Below are 20,901 nucleotides of genomic sequence, written 5' to 3'. Positions count from 1 at the left end.
TCAAATGACACTTCGGACAGAAGCGGAAGGGGGTCCGGTCCATTAGTCTTCGACGATGGATGTGGTCGGGTCAACCAGGCCCCGGTGAAGAACAGAAGCCCCGAAGGGCCGCCGGAGCACTCTTGCTGTCTGTGCCGATACAATAACACTAATCATGTACCGAGCGAGAACAATACCGTCAAATTTTTTAGAATTTAGCTAACTTTCCCGATTCGAAATACGGAGCGAAGAGGAACACGTCCGAACCCGATGGCGGCAAAAAAAGAATCTAAGATTGAGTCGATGCCCATGCGCAATGGAGCCGAAAGGGAGGAATCCCTCAGTCTCGTGACACGAAAAGACTTCTTCAAAGAAAAAAAAACATGTAACACTCCGAGCCCAACACTATATGGCAGGATAATGCACAGCATGTGTCTCTGCAGCTACACATGCCACCGAACATATATATTAGTCAACCTTCTGGCTGTGATATTTTGGCATCACTCAGTATTGTGACATTCGTCTTGGTGGTCATGACTAGTAATTCTGCAAGGTGTGTACACCAATGTGACTGTCTTTGATGTGGTCACTACTGTAACAATTGGCGAAGACATTAGGAGCTCAGAAGTATTTTCATCAGTTAGAAGTAACTCTTGCTATCGAAAAAGATGGAGACTCCTTGTGTAGCATTTTAAAGAAAAACAATCTTGAAGACCAATGAGGAAGAAAAGAACTATGAAGCTTCTATAAAAGCATGCAACTTGATACACAAAGGAGGAAAAAAATGAAGCTTGAATTAACCTCAGCCAAGAGTAATTACTAAGGCTGCACACCAGTCCATTGAATATGGCTAGTTCTTGTCTGAGGTGGCATGATTGACAATACAGTCCTCATTGGGCCTGCTCCAATAGAAACAGCACAGCCCAAACTATCCACTGCAGGTGCCCTCTAAACAGGAACACAAGCAACCCCCAGACCGGTTTGGCCTAGTTATGCCAATTCAGTGAGGGATTAACTGGAGTTCCGTGACAGCGAGAACCAGGCCTATGTCTGAGTTTAAGTCAAGCGTTCCACCCATCACTTATTTGCGTTTATCAGTGTGATGGATATACCCAGCCACTGGGCAGGACCTTTAAATTTGACTGGACTGTTCCTCCAGGAGCAGAACCAAGGCAGATTTGCATAGGTCAACCTGTCTGAGGTAGCATGGCCTTCAGAGTCTACTATGAGGGAACTAATCAGAACCTAGCATGATTTGCCATGAGGCTCGGGTCAAAAAGAAGGGCCATAACTCCATTTAGATAATCCCCACTTGAGGAGGTTCAAAACAGCTGGGCATCAAAAAAAGGACTGGTGTTGAACCCAAACCAGTAACATAAGCTGTCACATTCTCCCATAATTGTCCTCCAGAAAAGAAGCCCCAACAGAGCCACTGGAACCTGCCATACTGTATAGAAAAACAGAAGATCTCAGTAGATACTGTAGTATTTGGAAAATCAGGTCGGCGAGTGATGTGTCCATCATCCAGAGACCTGTAATTAGCAAGCAAATGAACAGCAGATCCAGAGGTATATCAGGAGTAGAGAAGTTTCACTGAATTGGCAATCATGAGTCAGAACTGGGCTGCTGGAGGAGAGCAGCCCTGCATTCTCCTAGCAATCTTTGTGGAATGCACATAGCCTGTGTCTCAAGAGGCAATGGCTACCTAATTCCTCTTAAAGAACTGTATTCAGAGTACATTGTTATTTTGTTGAGTCAGTGAAGAGTTTTGTGATGGTCCAAAACTTAAATGTATGCATTAGGCCAATAGTTGCCAAAACAATAACTTTGACATCTGTGGGAACATGCTCGCCTGAATAAGAATACATTTTAGCTAAGACTGGCTGGACCAGAGTGCTAAATTTAATCCTGCCCCACAGGCCATGCATTCATTGCAAAATACCACTGGTTCTGCTTCAGAAGCATTCTAATGAAAAAGGAACGGGCAATTACTTATGTATTTACGGATCCCAAACACCTTCTACGTAAATCATAGTTTAGGTTATGAAAAGGGCTCAAATAGGTCTGATGTCAACACACTAACAACTTTAAAGATGGTTTGATTTTAAATCACATTTGCAGGATTAGTTGACAAAATGTTCTGGTAACAACGTCCTCAATTATTTTACTAGTGGTAAACTATGTAATCATGAAAAAGTACACACACCAGAACATATCCTTAAAAAGCAGTGTATAGTAATTGTGGTAAGCTTGTGTGGCATCAAACCTTCAATAACTGGCAAAATTGTAGGAAACCTACCTAATCTTCAGTAGAGAACTCTGCATACATAGAGGCTCCCAGAAGTCCAGACAATTCCATACAAGGAAACTGGTTTTAGTAAGGAATCTCTGGCTCACTTTAATATGGTACAAGCATGAAGGTCTTTCTGAGGCAAAATGGAATGTGGTACCTGAACATCAACTCTGAAACCAGCATTTCAGTTAATAACCAAATTTACTCCATTTCCCAAGCCAACGTAGGGCTCCCAAAAAACCTCATTAAAGGGTTTTATATGTTCTAAGTGGCCAGAAACGGTTTGAACCTGCAGAGGTACAACCACATAGCCAGTCCTGAAAACACTCCACAAACTCTCAACAGGAGCAAAAATTAAGTAGTCTGCACCATGACCAAGGGTTAGAGGCAGAGGTGTGTTATACCTTCAGGGACTTGCCACCAGCTATGTGTCAAACAGTCTTGTGATTATCAATGTCAAACCTCCTCCCATAACAATCTTTCAGACGGAAAATGTGTGGAGGTAGATCCCTGGGTATCCAGATACCTATGGACTTCAAGGAACCAAAGTCAAAGGGCAGAACCAGACTACAACCTTTTCAGTAAAGGCCTGAGAACTGCTCTCTTCCACCACTCATTCAATAAAATGCATAGACCAAAGACTATTTGATCAAGTCAGAATTTACCAACTGGATTCCAACTCCCCTTTTTGCATTTTGCCTAGTACTGTAAATCAGGAGACATTAAGCACTCTAAAATATCTAAACAAAACATTCTTACCTGATCTTGTGTTGACAACAGCGTACACAAAGTTTCAAGAGCTGCTTTTCTTACAGAGGAAATAGTGTGACGCAAAAAAGGCCATACACGAGGTACAAGAACTGTAAAAGATTGTTGGAACCTATTGACAAAAAAACAAAATTAAACTGGTAGGTAGCTGTCACTGTAAAATGTCAATTTGATAAAACCTTTACAAGGATTAGAACATTTTAATTGTAAAGCTAATTGTATTTATATAGGGCTTGCTACCCCTAATGAGGAGTGAAAGCACTTTTCTGCGAGTAGCAAGCTACTCTGGAATCCAAAAGGATTAGTGGTTGATTAGTACAGAGAAATGTAGGAAGCAGGCTCTCTGCATTGTGCACCAAAATGAACTACAGAGTGCAGAGAGTCCAGTGGGTCCCCGTTTGGTATTGCAGAGCCAAAAGTACATAGGACTAATGCTCTATTTTTGTGGTAGTGTGGGCGGGCAGTTAGGCTGATCAGAGGGTAGTGCTAAGCATTTTTTGTACTAAGCATTTGTGCTCAGAGAGGCAATACATGAGACACTCAAAGAATAAATTAGAGACCAATTTAGAAAAATATTTTTTTGTATATAGGTTTCAAACCCAAGAACGTTGTAGTCAGGTAAGTAGAATTACAAGGATAAATACTTTGCAGTTTCAAAAATCAACATTGCAAATTTTCATTTCAGCAATGGTAACCTATGGGAGGAAAACAAAAATACATTTTTGCAGGTAAGTACAGAACTTCCAAGTCAAGTCTTTGGGGTTTTAGGTCAACACTGGGTAAGGTTCAAATCCGTACCAAGAGTGCACCCACAGTGGCACAGGGGCAGCCGGGTGCAGAGTTTAAATTTGGGGTCGGGTGACCAAGGTTAACCAACGGAGACAAGGGTTGAACAAAGGTGCGCTGCTCACAGGAGAGTAAAGTGGTGACAGGGGATGATTTCCTGGGGTTGAGGTAAGTACACGTGGGCGGGAGGAGCGGAGGAGAGGGATGGCCCACAAGGTAGCACCAAACTTGCTACCTTAGCGGCACAGGGGCAGACAGTGCAAAGTGCCAACACAGCGCTTGACGCTCAAAGAAAATCAAAGGGGGGGGGGCGAGATCAGTTTTCGAAAAAGGCTGCAAGCTCGGACCAGGAGGTAAAACTCAGAAAACCCATAGCTGCCCTTGCAAGTTCTGATGCTAGGGGTTAAAGGGAAACTGACAGTTCACCTCCTCAAAGCCCAGGGGCTCTAGGTGTAGGGGTGTCCTTTGGCATTGGGAACAGCTTACGGGGCAGGTCAGCGCAAGTCTCTGGTTTGAGGCTGCAGGCTTTGAGGCAGAGTCCGGAAGGCGTCAGCCCATGGTGGACTCTGAATCGCTGGGGAACCTTTACAGTAACGGTGGGCCACGACACGGTTCCTCAGGACAGAGTTGGTTTATTTTTAAAGTTGGTCTCTTTTTGAACAGGCCCACTGTTCTCGGGTGGTCTTGATCTTTGTCGAAGGTAAGCAGTCCTCCCAAAGCTTTTAGGGGGAAACACAAAATATATATATATGGAAAATGTCACTTACCCAGTGTACATCTGTTCGTGGCATGAGACGCTACAGATTCACATGCTGTGCATTATCCTGCCATCTAGTGTTGGGCTCGGAGTGTTACAAGTTGTTTTTCTTCGAAGAAGTCTTTTCGAGTCACGAGACCGAGGGACTCCTCCCTTTCGCCTCTATTGCGCATGGGCGTCGACTCCATCTTAGATTGTTTTTCCCAGCAGAGGGCGAGGTAGGAGTTGTGTACATAGTAAAGGTGCCCATGCAATGGAGTAAGTATGTATGTTTATAATGTGTTTAAAAGTGATATATATTTACAAATTTACAAATGTACAAGTTTTATCAACATATAATATATAGTTTATCAACTTAAAACGGCTACAGGCTCCCGGGGAGGCGGGAGGGCGCATGTGAATCTGCAGGGTCTCATGCCACGAACAGATGTACACTGGGTAAGGGACATTTTCCGTTCGATGGCATGTGTAGCTGCAGATACACATGCTGTGCATAGACTAGTAAGCAGGTAGTCCCCAAAAGCGGTGGCTTAGCCTGTAGGAGTTGAAGTTGTTTGAAATAATGTTCGTAATACTGCCTGTCCTACTGTGGCTTGTTGTGTTAACACATCTACACAGTAGTGTTTTGTGAATGTATGAGGCATAGACCATGTGGCTGCCTTACATATTTCTGTCATAGGTATATTTCCTAGAAAGGCCATTGTGGCGCCTTTCTTTCTAGTGGAGTGTGCCTTTGGGGTAATAGGCAGGTCTCTCTTTGCTTTAACATAGCAGGTTTGAATACATTTCACTATCCATCTGGCAATGCCTTGTTTGGATATTAGATTTCCTGCATGAGGTTTTTGGAAGGCTACAAACAAATTGTTTTGTGTTGCGAAATTGTTTTGTTCTATCAATGTAATACATTAGTACTCTTTTGATGTCTAATGTATGTAAGGCTCTTTCGGCTACTGAGTCTGGTTGTGGAAAAAAGACTGGGAGTTCCACTGTTTGGTTTAGGTGGAACGGTGATATAACTTTTGGATTTGTGCATAGAACCACTATGTTTGTGTATTTGTATAAAGGGTTCTTGTATAGTAAATGCTTGTATTTCACTTACTCTTCTAAGAGATGTGATAGCTATTAGGAAGGCTACTTTCCAGGTTAAGTACTGCATTTTACAAGAGTGCATGAGTTCAAATGGTGGACCCATGAGTCGTGTTAATACAATATTGAGGTTCCATGAGGGAACTGGTGGTGTTCTTGGGGGTATGATTCTTTTTTGACCCTCCATAAATGCTTTGGTGACTGGGATTCGAAAGAGTGATGTTGAATGTGTAATCTGCAGATAGGCAGATATTGCTGTGAGATTTATTTTAATGGACGAAAAAAGCTAGATTTGATTTTTGTAAGTGTAATAAGTAGCTTACAATGTTTTTTGCGGACGCATGTAGTGGTTGAATTTGATTATTATGGCAGTAATAAACAAATCTTTTCCATTTATTTGCGTAACAATGTCTTGTAGTAGGTTTTCTTGCTTGTTTAATGACCTCCAGACATTCTTGTGTAAGGTCTAAATGTCCAAATTCTAAGATTTCAGGAACCAGATTGCTAGATTGAGCGATGCTGGATTCGGATGTCTGATCTGTTTGTGTTGTGTTAATAGATCTGGTCTGTTTGGTAGTTTGATATGAGGTACTACTGACAGATCTAGCAGTGTTGTGTACCAGGGCTGGCGAGCCCAAGTTGGTGCTGTTAGTATTAGTTTCAGTTTGTTTTGACTCAATTTGTTTACTAGATACAGAAGGAGTGGGAGAGGGGGGAAAAGCGTAAGCAAATATCCCTGACCAACTCATCCATAACGCATTGCCCTTGGAGTGAGGGTGCGGATACCTGGACGCAAAGTTTTGGCATTTTGCATTTTCTTTTGTTGCTAATAGGTCTATTTGTGGTGTTCCCCAGCTTTGAAAGTAAGTTTGTAGTATCTGGGGATGAATTTCCCATTTGTGGGTTTGTTGGTGATCTCGACTGAGATTGTCGGCTAACTGGTTTTGAATTCCTGGGATGTATTGTGCTATTAGGCGAATGTGATTGTGAATCGCCCAATGCCAAATCTTTTGTGCTAAGAGACACAGCTGTGATGAGTGTGTCCCTCCCTGTTTTAGGTAATACATTGTTGTCATGTTGTCTGTTTTGACAAGAATGTGTTTGTGGGCTATTAACGGTTGAAATGCTTTCAATGCTAGAAATACTGCTAGCAGTTCCAGATGATTTATATGAAGTTGGCTTTGTTGAGCGTCCCATTGTCCCTGTATGCTGTGCTGGTTGAGGTGTGCTCCCCACCCTACCATGGAAGCATCTATTGTGATCACATATTGAGGCACAGGATCTTGGAATGGCCGCCCTTGGTTTAAATTTATAGGATTCCACCATTGAAGCGAGGAGTGTGTTTGGCGGTCTATCAACACTAGATCTTGAAGTGGACCCTGTGCTTGTGTCCATTGTGTTGCTAGGCACGGTTGTAAGGGCCGCATGTGTAGTCTTGCGTTTGGGACAATGGCTATGCATGAAGACATCATGCCTAGAAGTTTCATCACGAACCTCACTTGATAGTGTTGGTTTGGGTGCATGTTTAGTATTACATTTTGGAATGCTTGTACACCCTTTGTGGACTTGGAGTGGCAATCCCTTTTTGTGTGTTGATTGTTGCTCCTAAGTATTGTTGTATTTGACCCGGTTGTAGATGTGATTTTTGGTAGTTTATAGAGAACCCTAGCTTGTGAAGGCTTTCTATGACGTATTTTGTGTGTTGAAGACACTGTTGCTGAGTGCTGGTTTTTATTAACCAATCGTCTAAGTAAGGGAATACGTGCATGTGCTGCCTCCTGATATGAGCAGCTACTACCGCAAGGCATTTTGTGAATACTCTTGGTGCTGTTATCCCGAAGGGTAACACTTTGAATTGGTAATGCACGCCTTGGATTACAAACCTTAAGTATTTCCTGTGGGAAGGATGTATGGGTATGTGGAAGTAAGCATCCTTGAGATCTTCGTCTTGAAGTGTCACCATGTGAAAGTGATATGATTTGATGTAAAGATTTAGGGGGTTATTCTAACTTTGGAGGAGTGTTAATCCGTCCCAAAAGTGACGGATATACCACCAGCCGTATTACGAGTTCCATAGGATATAATGGACTCTTAATACGGCTGGTGGTAAATCCGTCACTTTTGGGACGGATTAACACCTCCTCCAAAGTTAGAATAACCCCCTTAGTGTTCTGAGGTATAATATGGGTCTCAGTGATTTGTCCTTTTTTGGAATTAGGAAATACAGGGAGTAAACACCTGTTCCTTTTTGATGATTGGGTACTAGTTCTATTGCTTCTTTTTGTAACAACGCTTGGACTTCTAGTTGTAACAGATCTAAGTGCTGTTTGGACATGTTGCGTGCTCTAGGAGGCACATTTGGTGGTATTTGTAGGAATTCTATGCAATAACCATGTTTGATAATGGCTAGGACCGACGAGTCTGTAGTTATGTGTTTCCAATTTTGGTAATAATCTGTGAGTCTTCACCCCCTCTCCTCCCCCCTCCCCACTGGTGTTGGGGGTTTGTGACATTGGAGTCACTGTTTAGTTTGTGGGGTTTTTGGGCTTTGGAATTTCCCTCTTGTTTTAGGGAACTGTCCACCCCTATATTGTCCCCGGAAGCCTCCTCTTTGGTATTGGCCCTGGTATGTGGGTCTGGCCTGTGAGGTAGAAGGCTCTGTGGTTTGGGCCTGAAACCCCCCTCTAAAGTGTGGCTTCCTAAAAGTGCCTCTGCTCTGTGGGGAGTAGAGCGCGGCCATGGCTTTGGCCGTGTCAGTGTCTTTCTTTAGTTTGTCTATTGCTATCCACCTCCGGCCCAAACAATTGTTGTCCGTTGACAGGCATATTCAGCACAGCCTGCTGGATCTCTGGCTTAAATCCGGAGGTATGTAGCCACGCGTGTCTCCGAATGGTGACCGCCGTGTTTACTGTTCTGGCCGCCGTGTCTGCTGAGTCCATAGCCGACCTTATTTGATTGTTGGAGATGGTTTGGCTCTCCTCTACAACCTGTTGGGCACGCTTCTGGAACTCTTTGGGAAGGTGTTCAATGAAATGTTGCATTTCGTCCCAATGTGCCCTGTCTTATCTTGCCAATAGAGCTGCGAATTGGCAATTCGCCATTGATTGACTGCCTGTGCTGCCACCCTTTTGCCTGCAGCATCGAATTTCCTAATTTCTTTGTCGGGTGGTGGTGCGTCCCCAGAAGTTTGTGGGTTCGCCCTTTTCCGGGCTGGTCCCACTACCACTGAATCAGGAGTCAGCTGTTGCATAATGTATACAGGGTCCGTAGGGGGAGGTTTATATTTATTTTCCACCCTAGGTGTAACAGCTCTGCTCTTGACTGGGTCTTGAAACACCTGTTTGGCATGTTTTAACATGCCTGGTAACATTGGCAAACTTTGGTATTGGTTATGTGTTGATGACAGGGTATTGAACAAGAAGTCATCTTCTATAGGTTCTGAATGCAATGCTACATTATGAAAAGTAGCTGCCCTGGAAACCACCTGCATGTAAGCAGTACTGTCTTCTGGTGGTGATGGCCTTGCCGGGTAGCAATCCGGACTATTATCAGAGACAGGTGCATCGTACAGATCCCATGCATCTGGGTCATCTTGGCTCATCCCTGTGTGCGTTGGTGACTGCACCATTGGGGGTGTTGCTATTGGGGACAGATGTGGTGAGGCTGGTGGCGATGGCTGTGGAGAAAACTGTGGTGTTTTTTCTTTAGCCACTTTTGCTTTTGGCTGCATTTCCGCCTCATGGAATGCGAGCTTCCGCTTCATCTTAATTGTGGGAAGTGTACTTATTTTCCCTGTGTCTTTCTGTATATGGAGCCTCCTCTGGGTATGGTCTGGCTCACTTATCCCCAGTTCTTGTTCAAAACCTGTGGCCTTGTAGTTGTGAGGAAAGGCCCTGTTCGTCCGTATAGGAGCTTTGTTTCGGCTCCGAGGCTGGGTGTTTCGGCACCGAAACCTTTTCAGCAGTCTTTTTCGGCTCCGAAGAAACCTTTTTGGCTTTCGGGGTACCGATTTCTCGGTGCCCGATCTGGTCTGAGCCGGTATCTCGGTGGCGAGTATATTCTTAGGCGGTATCTCGACCGGAGTTGGATGTCTTCAGCTGCTGTATAGCCTTTTTCGGTGCTGATGCTTGGTCACCGTGCTTTCGGGTAAAGCCATGGCCTGTCGGCCGTGGCGTCCCCTGGGCCTTCATGATTTTCGGGTGAGTTTTTGCCAGGGCTGGTTTACTCACGGTTTGTTGCCTCGTCGGCTGCTCACTCTCGGGCTCGTCCGAGTCCAAATCTGGAATAGAGAATGTCTCCTCTTCTTCGACGTCGGGGTGTCCGGCCGGTGTCGTCACCATTTGAAGTCTTCGAGCTCTCCGGTCCCGCAGCGTCTTCTTCGACCGAAATGCCCGACAGTCCTCACACGTATACTCTGTGTTCGGGCGACAAACACAAATTACAGACCAAATGTTGGTCTGTATAAGGATACTTAGCGTGGCATTTGGGGCAGAAGCGGAATGGGGTCCGTTCCATGAGCCTTGAAGACGCACGCGGTCGGGCCGACCAGGCCCCGCCGAGGAGTGGAAGCCCCGAAGGGCTGCCGGAGCTCTTCTTTTCTTCGGTGTCGATGTGCTATCACTAACCAGATACCGAGCGCAAACAATCCCGTCAAATTTTCCGATTGTTAACTAACTTTTCCGAACCGAAACAGAGCCAAGAGCAACACGTCCGAACCCGATGGCGGAAAAAAAACAATCTAATATGGAGTCGACGCCCATGCGCAATGGAGCCGAAAGGGAGGAGTCCCTCGGTCTCGTGACTCGAAAAGACTTTGAAGAAAAACAACTTGTAACACTCCGAGCCCAACACTAGATGGCAGGATAATGCAATATATATAAATATATATATATATATATATATAAAAATAAATAAATAAATAATTTAAAAAAACGCTGGGCTGCAGGACAGGTCGGCTTTTGGCGCAGGATGGCCAAGGGCTGCAAACAGGCCTGTAGGGCCGGGTACTACTCAGTTGGTGTATGCAGTCTTCTTCAGTCGTCAGGAATCTGATTTCTAGGGTTCAAAGGTGCCACCTAAATACTGAATTTAGGGGTGGTATAGGGATTGCCAGGTGGTAGCCAATGGGCTATTCAGCTTTAGTGTGATTACACCCTTTTCATAACCACTTCTGACAGGAAGGGGGCATAACTCTAGTCTTAGTGTCCTGAATTCCTTCTAAACAAGATGGAGGAATTTAAAAAGGTAATGTCCACTTCAGCTCGTCCACCTTAGGGGTGGGGACGGCATGAAGTGGGCACACCTCCTAATCTGCCTAATTTTCCAACCAGTCTTGCTGCCAAAATTGGGGTCAGGAACTGGGTGTCTGCCTTCTCTAACATTTGGAGTGGCCTCACATTACGAAGGAGGCAAGGCCTTTGAAGTTTCCCCCACCCTGGAATGTCTATCCTGCCCGGACAAGATGTTAGCACCTCCGCCAAGAGCAGGCCTTTGTTCTGAGCCCTCAGGAGCGCTGGCTCTCACCTCAGGGGGCTATAACTCTAAGGTGGCTGCAGTGGTAGTGAACAGTCAGTGTCCACGCTAAGAGTTGGTAGGTTTTCAGAGTGCACCTCTAAAGTGCCCATGGTGTGCAGTTTTAAAAAACTATCACTGGGGTCAGTAAGGGCGTATTATTCTGAGATGTTTGATACCAAAGAGAAGCCATCATGTAGTTTGGGAACTCGTAATGGCCAGTGTCCAGCACATGTTTATAAAATGGCTTCCCTGGACACTTCCTATGTCTGAGAATCCACAAAGACATAGCAAGTGCATATCTGCTCATGTAGATACGCCCTCAGCTGTAATATAATGCACCCTGCCTCAGCTGTAAGGCCTGCTAGAGGGGTGACTTACATATATTTCATAGAGTATTTTGGGGGCACAACACAGGCTGCGTGCCATGTAGTGTTTACAAATGAGTTCTTCCCTAAGACATGCAGCCTGCAAAAGCAGTACAATGTGCACTTAGTGAGAGAGTCCGTGAGGGTGGCACAATTTGTGCTGCAGCGCTCAGGGGCCTTCCTTTACTTCCCCAAGCCCCAGGTAACAGGGGTGCTATTTACTAGGGACTTAAAGTGGCATCCAAATGTTTTGCCAATTGTGCAAAAGGAGTGCAGTTTTGGGAAAAGAGATCTTTGCATTAGGGTCCTGGTTAGCAGGGACCCAGTTCACTAAGTCAAAACCAAACCAGAAACCAGGCAAAAAGTGACCATGTCAAAAGAGGCACTTTCCTACAAGAAAGCAGTGTTAATTTGAGCTGTGGGCATGCAAGTCTGTTACTTGGATTGAATAGAATAATGGAGAGATAGAAGAGGGAATAATCTAGAAAGTTATTATTAGGAGTTCATAGTAGTAAGATGAGGTTTGGGATGAGTCAAAGCACAGAAATATGAGGGAGAAGTTAGTAGGATTATTTGGGCGAACATAGTAGTTAACTGAGCTTTGGGGTGGGCCAGGAGGGAAGAGTCTAGTAAGGGTTATTTTAGAGATCACAGTACAGAACTTCAGTTGTTTTCCAATTGGATAGATCTTTAGCACCCTTTAACTCCCTAGTAAATGGTACCCAGGTACCTAGGGCCTGGGGTATTAAAGAGGGTCCTTAAGGGCTATAGCATGAACTGTGCCACCCCAAAGGACCCCTCACAAAGCACATTATAGGCTGTCATTGCAGGCTGCTTGTCTTGGTGCAGAACCAATTTGAAAACACAACATGGCAAACACCTTGGTGCAATGTCCCCTAAACACTGCATATAATATATGTAAGTCACCCCTCTAGCAGGCCTTACAGCCCTAAGACAGGGTGTATTATATTACATATGAGGGAGTATCTGCACGAGCAGCTATGCCCCTGCAAGGTTTTTGTCAATTCTTAGACATAGTAAGTGGCCAAGAAGCCATTTTAAATACATGTGCTGCTCACTGGTCACTACGAGTTCCCCAGCTACATGATGGCTACACTGAAGATAGGGATGTCTGCTATAAAACATCTCATATTGGTGAACCCACAGTGACACCAGTGTTGGATTTACCAATACATGCACCCAGATGGCATCTTAGAGGGGCCCCCTGAAAATCTACCAGCTTCTAGTGTGTCGACTGACTGATCCTGGCCAGTTCAGCCATGTTTCTGACCCCACTAGGTTGAGAGCCAGCGCTTTCGGAGTACAAAGACAAAAGCCTCCACTGAGTGGGGGTGTTGACACCTCCTCCAGGCAGGATGGACATTCCAAGACGGGAAGACTCAAAGGCCTAGCCCCTTTGTAACGCAACCAAGGTCTCTCCAAATGCAGAAATGACCCTCACGCCCCACCCCAATCCTGATCCCACTTTTGGCAGCAAGACAGTCAGGATAATTAGTCAGTATAGGAGGTGTGCCCGCTTCATGCCAGTTCCTCTCCTAAGGTGGACGAGCTGAAGTGGACACTTCTTTTTAAATTCCTCCGTCTTGCACTCAGACCTGTTCTCCAACCAACTCTAAAGAAAGGACTCTGCAGCTTCCGGACCGCAAAGACCCAAAACCCGAAGTCACCACTGCATCTGCCAACACTGACCCAAGTGAGTGGACCTCTGCTGCCAACGAGGTTCCCCAGCTCCCCAGAGACAGTCCATTTGGTTTCACCCCTCCTGGACTCCCTGAATTCACCTGCAGCCTATGCAGGCAGGTTCCCTCACCTGCAGCTTCTGTGGTGAGAAACTCAAGGCCTCTAGCAACCACTGCACCCGTCGCCGCTGGCCCGAGTGGAAGCGGTCCCCTGGTGTCAAAAGCAGCGAGTCTTCTAAAGGCCCCCCACCCCAAAACCTGCACAGAAAGGTGGGCCCATAGAATCCTCACAATCCAAGGGTGGGTACAAAGGGAAAACCGCTGGTCCGAGTTGAAGTGGACCCCTGGTGTCAAAAGCAGCGAGTCTTCTAAATGACTCCCCAAAACCTGCACAGAAAGGTGGGCCCAGAGAATCATCACAATCCCAGGGTGGGTACAAAGGGAATAACTGGGATTCTAAAAAGACTTGGTGCCATTACTGCAATGCTCTTGGACACAGAACTGCAGACCCTATCTGTCCCCACAAAAAGAATGCCTCTAGCACACCTGCAGTAAATGCAGTGGTAAGCCTCCAGCTGGGATTCCAGGTAGGCTGGATCATGTCAGTGATCCTAATGAAGCAAACACTACTCTCAGAGGGTGAAGTAGATGCAGTTGCCCTGGCTGTTTGGCCCAGTAATCTGAAGAGATACAGACAAAAAAACACATATTAATGGGATCAGGGTTGAAGCACTGAGAGACACTGGTACCAGTGTCAGCATGGTGATTGAGCAACTGGTATCCTCAGATCAATCCTTGACTGGTGAGACAAAGTCCTCAATGCTGATGCAGGCTAAGGTGCTTCCCATGGCAATGGTATCCTTAGAATGGGGAGGGGTTACTGGCCAGACGAATGTGGTGGTCTCCTGCAAGCCCTTTACAATGTCTGCTGGGCAATGATCTGGTGTCCTCAGCATGGGCTGAGGTTGAAAGGAAGACCTATGCAGCAATGCTGGGTACACCTGAATGGGCGTGCATCAAAATCGCAGCACAAAGCAAATCCCAGGGTGAAAAATAGTTAATGGCCCCAACCTACCAAAAGAAAAGTCTGGGAAACCAGCTTCCAAACAGATGCTAGATCAGGACGCCTCTCCTCAGGGAGAAGACCTGTCAGCCCCAGAGAGAAATGAACCCCATGAGCTTGAGCCTTACAGTGCAGAGCTCTTGGGCCCAGGGGGACCCTCTAGGGAAAATACGTGCCAGGGACAGAGGACCTGTCCCACTCTTGAAGGTCTGAGACAACAAGCTGCGGATCAAAAGGGAGATATCAGTGGCTCCCACAGGACCTATTGGGAGGAGGGACTCCTCTTGAGGCCAGAGACACCAAACCTGGTAAGTGCCTCAGCAGTTTAGAGAGTTTCTCCTCACTTTTCCTATGACATCTCCCTAGCTGGGCATGTTGGTCACGCTAAAACATGGAGTAGGTTGATAAACCACCTCTACTGGCCAGGTATGTCCCAGGAGGTGAAGGAGTTTAACTGTTGTGCCACCTGTCAAGCCAACGGTGAGAGAGGACCACCCAAGGGCCCCCTTAATTCCACGTCCAATGGTTGGGGCCCCCTTTGAATGGGTAGTAATTGACATTGTTGATCCCCTTGACCTTCCAAATTCATCAGGAAACTGTTTCATGCTCATTGTAGAGTATCATACAACCAGATATCCTGAAGCAATTCCCTTGAGGACTACTACTGCCCCTGCAGTAGCTAGGGCCCTCATTGGTATCTTTACCAGAGTGGGCTTTTCAAAAAGAGTGGGTGTCAGACAGAGGTACAAACTACATGTCTGGCTACCTGAAACACATGTGGGTTGAACGTGGTGTGACCTATAAGTTCACTATCCCATATCCCCCACAAACCTATGGACTCAGATTCAAGAACACATTGAAAATAACGATTGAAAGTTCTCCCTGAAAAACTCAGGAGATGGGATGTCTTACTTAAATGCATGCTTTCTGCTTACAGGGAAGGTTCCCCGTCCAGTTCCCCCCCCCCCCCCCCCCCTTTGAACTTCTGCTTGGTTGTCCTGTAAGGGGACCACTTTGTCTTGTGAAGGATGGATGGGAGAGAACTCTCCAAGAACCAAAATATGACATTGTGGATTATGTACTTGGCCTTCGCTCCAGAATGGCTGAGTACATGCAAGTAGTTTTTAAAAACCTTCAGGCCAGCCAAGAACTCCAGAGGAGGCTCTGGTATGACCAAAAGGCTGCCCTGGTGGAGTTCCAACCAGGGCAGAAGGTGTGAGTTTTGGAGCCTGTGGATCCTATGGCCCTCCAAGACAAGTGGATTGGACCCTATTCTAGAGAGAAAAGGGGAAGTCACCTACCTGGTGGACTTTGGCTCTTGCAGAAACCCCAAAAGAGTTATCCATGTCAATTGCCTTAAACACTATCACAACACTGCTGAAATGACCATGCTGAAGGTCACTGATAAAGACAAGAAGCTGAGAGTGGACCTCTCCCTGATCTCTCCAGCAACCCAAAAGAAGGCTCAGTGGAAGGAGTAGTCATTTCAGACACCCTCACTGTCCAACAGCAGAATAACTGCAAGCAAGTCTTGCATCTGTGTGTGGCGCTCTTCTCTGTGACCCTTAAACAGACTGCCTGGTGTACACATGTGGACACTGGGGACAGCTTCCCTGCCAAAAATAAAATCTACAGACAGTCTGATCAGTCAAATAGAGCATCAAAGTTGAAGTAAGCAAGATGTGGAATTGGGAGTCATTGAGCACTCTGAGCCCCTGGGCCAGCTCAGTTGTATTTCCACCCTGCGAATGAGGCTTGGGGGCTAAGTAAGAAATGGTTTTGTGTGGACTATAGGGGCCTCAATGCTGTGACCAATGTACTGATGTACTGATTGACATGTTAGGGGCATCCAAATCGCACATCACGGCAGATAGGTCAGACCCCTGGAGCAAAGGTGAAATCAGCATTCTCCACTCCTGATGGGCATTATCAGTATGCTGCGTTTCCATGTTCCAAAGGTTGCTGAACAAAGTCCTTGCAGGGTTAGAAGACTTTAGTGCAGCATATTATGATAATATTGCTGTCTTTAGGTTTACCCAGCAGGTTTACCTGATCCGCCTTGAAAAGGTCCTGGAGCCTCTGAAAAGTGTAGGCCTCACTATCAAGGCAAGCAAGTGCCAGATGGGGCAGGGCCAGGTTACATACTTCACCTTATGGGGAAGGGGGGGGAGGGCGCAGGTTCAAACACTAAAGCCCAAGATCTAGACAATTAAGGACTGGGCAGCTCCAACAACCCAGACCCAAGTCAGGGCATTTTTTGGCTTGACTGGGTACCACAGGAGGTTTGTGAAACAATATTGCACCATTGTGCCCCTCTCACGGAACTGACCAACAAGATGCCCAAGAAAGTAAACTGGACAGTGAGCTGACAAAAGGCCTTTGAAACCCTGAAAGAAGCAATGTGTCTGCATCTATTCTAAAAGCTCCAGATTATACCAAGCAGTTCACAGCACTGACAGATGCCTCTGAACATGATAGGAACCATCCTGTTCCAAATCACTGATGGCCATGACCAACCTGTTGCTTTCATTAGCAGGAGGTTACTCCCCAACAGAGCAGTGTTTGAGTGCCATTGAGAAGGAAGCATTTGCTGTGGTCTGGTCCCTGAAGAAGTTGAGGCCATACTTTTTTGGCTTTCACTTCTTTGTTCAAACTGACCACAGGCCTCGCAGATGGCTTATGCAAATGCAAAGTGAAAATCCCAAACTGTTAAGGTGGTCCATATCCCTACAGGGAATGGACTTTCAGTGGAACACGGACCTGATGAATACTCTCCTGGGAAGAGTTAATTTCACACTCTTTCACTGGAGGTTTGGTATCTGATCTAATTTTGACTGAAAGTGAGCTGGGTTCTTGCTAACCAGGTCCCCAGTCTCAGATCTCTTTCCCCAAAACTGCACAGTTGTTTCCCAACTGGCTAAACCTTTAGCACCCTCTATAAGCCCCTAGTAAATGGTCCCCTAAGGGTTGTAGTCTCGGGCCTAGAGACAAAAGCCTGCACTGGGCAGGGGAGTTGTCACCTCCTCCAGGCAGGATGGACATTCCAGAGAGGGATGCCTCAAAGGCCTAGCTGCCTTTGTAATGCGATCCAGGTCTCTCCAAATGGCAGAGATGACCAACCCTCCCTGTCCTGACCCCACTTTTGGCAGCAAGGCAGGTGGGAACATTAGTCAGATTAGGAGGTGTGCTCGCTTCAAGCTAGTCCCACCCTTAATGTGGATGAGCTGAAGTGGGCACCACTTTTTAAATTTTTCCATCTTGCTTTGGACGGAATTAGGCTTCTAGGATCAGGGTTATGCCCACTTCCCAACAGAAGTGGTCATAAGAAGGGTGTAGTCACCCTAAAGTTGGGAAACCCATTGGCTGGCACTCCCTGTAATGCCCCTAAATTGAGTATTAAGTCACACCCCTGAACCCAAAAACTCAGATCCAGATGATCTAAAATGACCAAGGACAACAAATAGTTGCACTCACAAAAGAGAAGACCGAACAACAGCTCATCCTGCAGCTGAACATCAAGAAACCTGAGAGGATTGCCTGTCTTCGAAAAAGACTCAAGACTCCTATGAGCTGTGGACCTCCTTCCCACCAAAGCCCCAAGAAAGGAATCTGCAGCCTCCAGAGCCTTAAAGACCCAAAACCTGAAGTCACCACTGCACCTGCCGTCACCAACCTGACTGGACCTCCGGTGTCAAAGTTCCCCAGTGTCCGAGTCCATAGTGGTTTCACCCCTTCTAAACTCCCTGAAGTTGCCTGCACTCTCTGCACGCAGGCCCCCTCTCCTGTGGCTTCTGTGGGGAGAGTAACCCAACGCCTCAAGCAACCACTGCATCCGTCGCCATCAGCATGTGTTGAAGTGTACCCCTGGTATCAACTACCTCTCTCAGCTCTCTTAAGCTTGAGTCCACTGTGGTTACACCCTTCCTAGACTCCCTGACTACACCTGCAGCCTCAGACCACAGGACCTCCTCCCTCCCTCCAAGAAGGGAGAGGCCGCCCCCAACAAAACCCAACATCGAAGGACACCACTGCATCTATCACCCCAAGACCTAGTGAAGAGGACCAAAGGTGCACCTATGTCCCGAGCAACCCACGTTGGTTACCTACCTGCTGGTTTTCCCAAACTGGCTTCCCAGCCAGAGCTTGCAGCATATTTCCACTGAGACCAATCCCCAATGAAATACATTGGGCACCCAACACCGTACTACACATCAGGCCCCAGCGCTGCCCAGAGTGACCCTTGCCCAGTACTCACCTTAAGTCTTCAAGATTGGTCTAGTGAGTTGTCGGAAAGTGCTTGTTTGCTGAATGTGTTTTCCTGCCACAGGTCAACACTGAAGAAATCTGACATTGCCCAAAGTGTTGATTCTTGCAAGTGAAAAGAATTTATGCTTAAAAACATACTCACCTTATAACGAAGTTCTTGGGTTACAAAAGATATATAAAATGAAGTATTATTTTTGTAAATTAGTCTCCAATTTATTCTTTGAGTTTTCCATTTATTGCTTCTGTGAGTAAAACAAATGCTTAGGACTATCCTCTGATAACCCTAGCTGCTCGCCCACACTACCACAGAGGAAAATGTTATTTCCCCAGTTGACATCTGTTCGCGGCATGCAGAGCTGTAGATTCACATGCTTTGCATAAGTCAGCCATCTAGTGTTAGGGCTCAGAGTGTTACAAGTTGTTTTTCTTCAAATAATATTTGAGTCATAAGGTTGAGTGACTCCTCCTCTTGGTGATACTGTGCATGGGCATTGAGTCCTTTGTTAGATTGTTTTCCAGCATGTGTGTGAAGTAAGGAAAATGTCACTTACCCAGTGTACATCTGTTCGTGGCATTAGTCGCTGCAGATTCACATGCTGTGCATAGTCCGCCGTCTGGTGTTGGGTCGGAGTGTTACAAGTTGTTTTTCTTCGAAGAAGTCTTTGAGTCACGAGACCGAGGGACTCCTCCTCCTTTGTTTCCATTGCGCATGGGCGTCGACTCCATCTTAGATTGTTTTCCCCGCAGAGGGTGAGGTAGGAGTTGTGTATGTTAGTAATAGTTCCCATGCAATGGAATGAATAAGTATGTACAAGATAAAGGTTAAGGTAATATATTTACAAATGTTGGAGATTACTTCCAAACGGCTACAGGCTCCCGGGGAGGCGGGTGGGCGCATGTGAATCTGCAGCGACTAATGCCACGAACAGATGTACACTGGGTAAGTGACATTTTCCGTTCGGTGGCATGTGTAGCTGCAGATACACATGCTGTGCATAGACTAGTAAGCAGTTATCTCCCCAAAAGCGGTGGTTCAGCCTGTAGGAGTGGAAATAGTTTGAAATAAAGTTCTTAGTACAGCTTGACCTACTGTGGCTTGTTGTGCAGATAGCACGTCTACACAGTAGTGCTTAGTAAATGTGTGAGGCGTAGACCATGTTGCTGCCTTACATATTTCGTTCATTGGAATATTTCCTAGGAAGGCCATGGTAGCGCCTTTCTTTCTGGTTGAGTGTGCCTTTGGTGTAATAGGCAGCTCTCTCTTTGCTTTAAGGTAGCAGGTTTGGATGCACTTAACTATCCATCTGGCTATACCTTGTTTTGATATTGGGTTTCCTGTATGAGGTTTTTGAAATGCAATAAATAGTTGTTTTGTTTTCCTAATTAGTTTTGTTCTGTCAATGTAGTACATTAGTGCTCTTTTGATGTCTAATGTATGTAGTGCCCTTTCAGCTATTGAGTCTGGCTGTGGAAAGAACACTGGTAGTTCTACTGTTTGATTTAAGTGAAACGGTGAGATAACTTTTGGTAAGAATTTTGGATTGGTTCTTAGAACTACCTTATTTTTGTGTATTTGAATAAATGGTTCCTGTATAGTAAACGCCTGAATTTCACTTACTCTTCTTAGAGATGTAATGGCAATGAGAAATGCAACTTTCCACGTTAGGTATTGTATTTCGCAAGAATGCATGGGTTCGAAAGGTGGACCCATATGTCTTGTTAAGACAATGTTGAGGTTCCATGAAGGAACAGGTGGTGTTCTTGGTGGTATAATTCTTTTTAGGCCTTCCATAAATGCTTTAATGACAGGTATTCTAAACAGTGAAGTTGAATGAGTAATCTGCAGGTATGCAGATATTGCTGCGAGATGTATCTTTATGGAAGAGAAGGCCAGATTTGATTTCTGCAAATGTAGTAAGTATCCTACTATATCTGTTGGAGATGCATGTAATGGTTGAACTTGATTATTATGGCAGTAGCAAACAAATCTTTTCCATTTACTTGCATAGCAGTGTCTAGTGGATGGCCTTCTAGCTTGTTTTATGACCTCCATACATTCTTGTGTGAGATTTAAGTGTCCAAATTCTAGGATTTCAGGAGCCAAATTGCTAGATTCAGCGATGCTGGGTTTGGATGCCTGATCTGTTGTTTGTGCTGTGTTAACAGATCTGGTCTGTTGGGTAGTTTGACATGAGGCACTACCGACAGGTCTAGTAGTGTTGTATACCAAGGTTGTCTTGCCCATGTAGGTGCTATTAGTATGAGTTTGAGTTTGTTTGGACTCAATCTGTTTACTAGATATTGAAGAAGAGGGAGCGGGGGAA

At 45.7% G+C, this 20,901-nt stretch overlaps 1 protein-coding gene across 2 annotated transcripts in view; it reads right to left on the bottom strand.

Annotated features, from left to right (window-relative positions):
* BTAF1 (B-TFIID TATA-box binding protein associated factor 1) overlaps positions 1 to 20,901 on the bottom strand; it is a 927,996-nt gene that overhangs the window by 624,463 nt on the left and 282,632 nt on the right. For both annotated transcript variants that reach the window (XM_069239796.1, XM_069239795.1), the window contains exon 14: positions 3,032 to 3,152. In XM_069239796.1, coding sequence (XP_069095897.1) covers positions 3,032 to 3,152 — 121 coding nt within the window. The remainder of the gene's footprint in view (positions 1 to 3,031; positions 3,153 to 20,901) is intronic.

Source organism: Pleurodeles waltl, chromosome 6 (assembly GCF_031143425.1).
Source record: "Pleurodeles waltl isolate 20211129_DDA chromosome 6, aPleWal1.hap1.20221129, whole genome shotgun sequence".
Taxonomy (NCBI): Eukaryota; Metazoa; Chordata; class Amphibia; order Caudata; family Salamandridae; genus Pleurodeles; species Pleurodeles waltl.
Note: the sequence above shows the minus strand (reverse complement) of the source record. Positions and strands in the feature narration are given on the sequence as shown.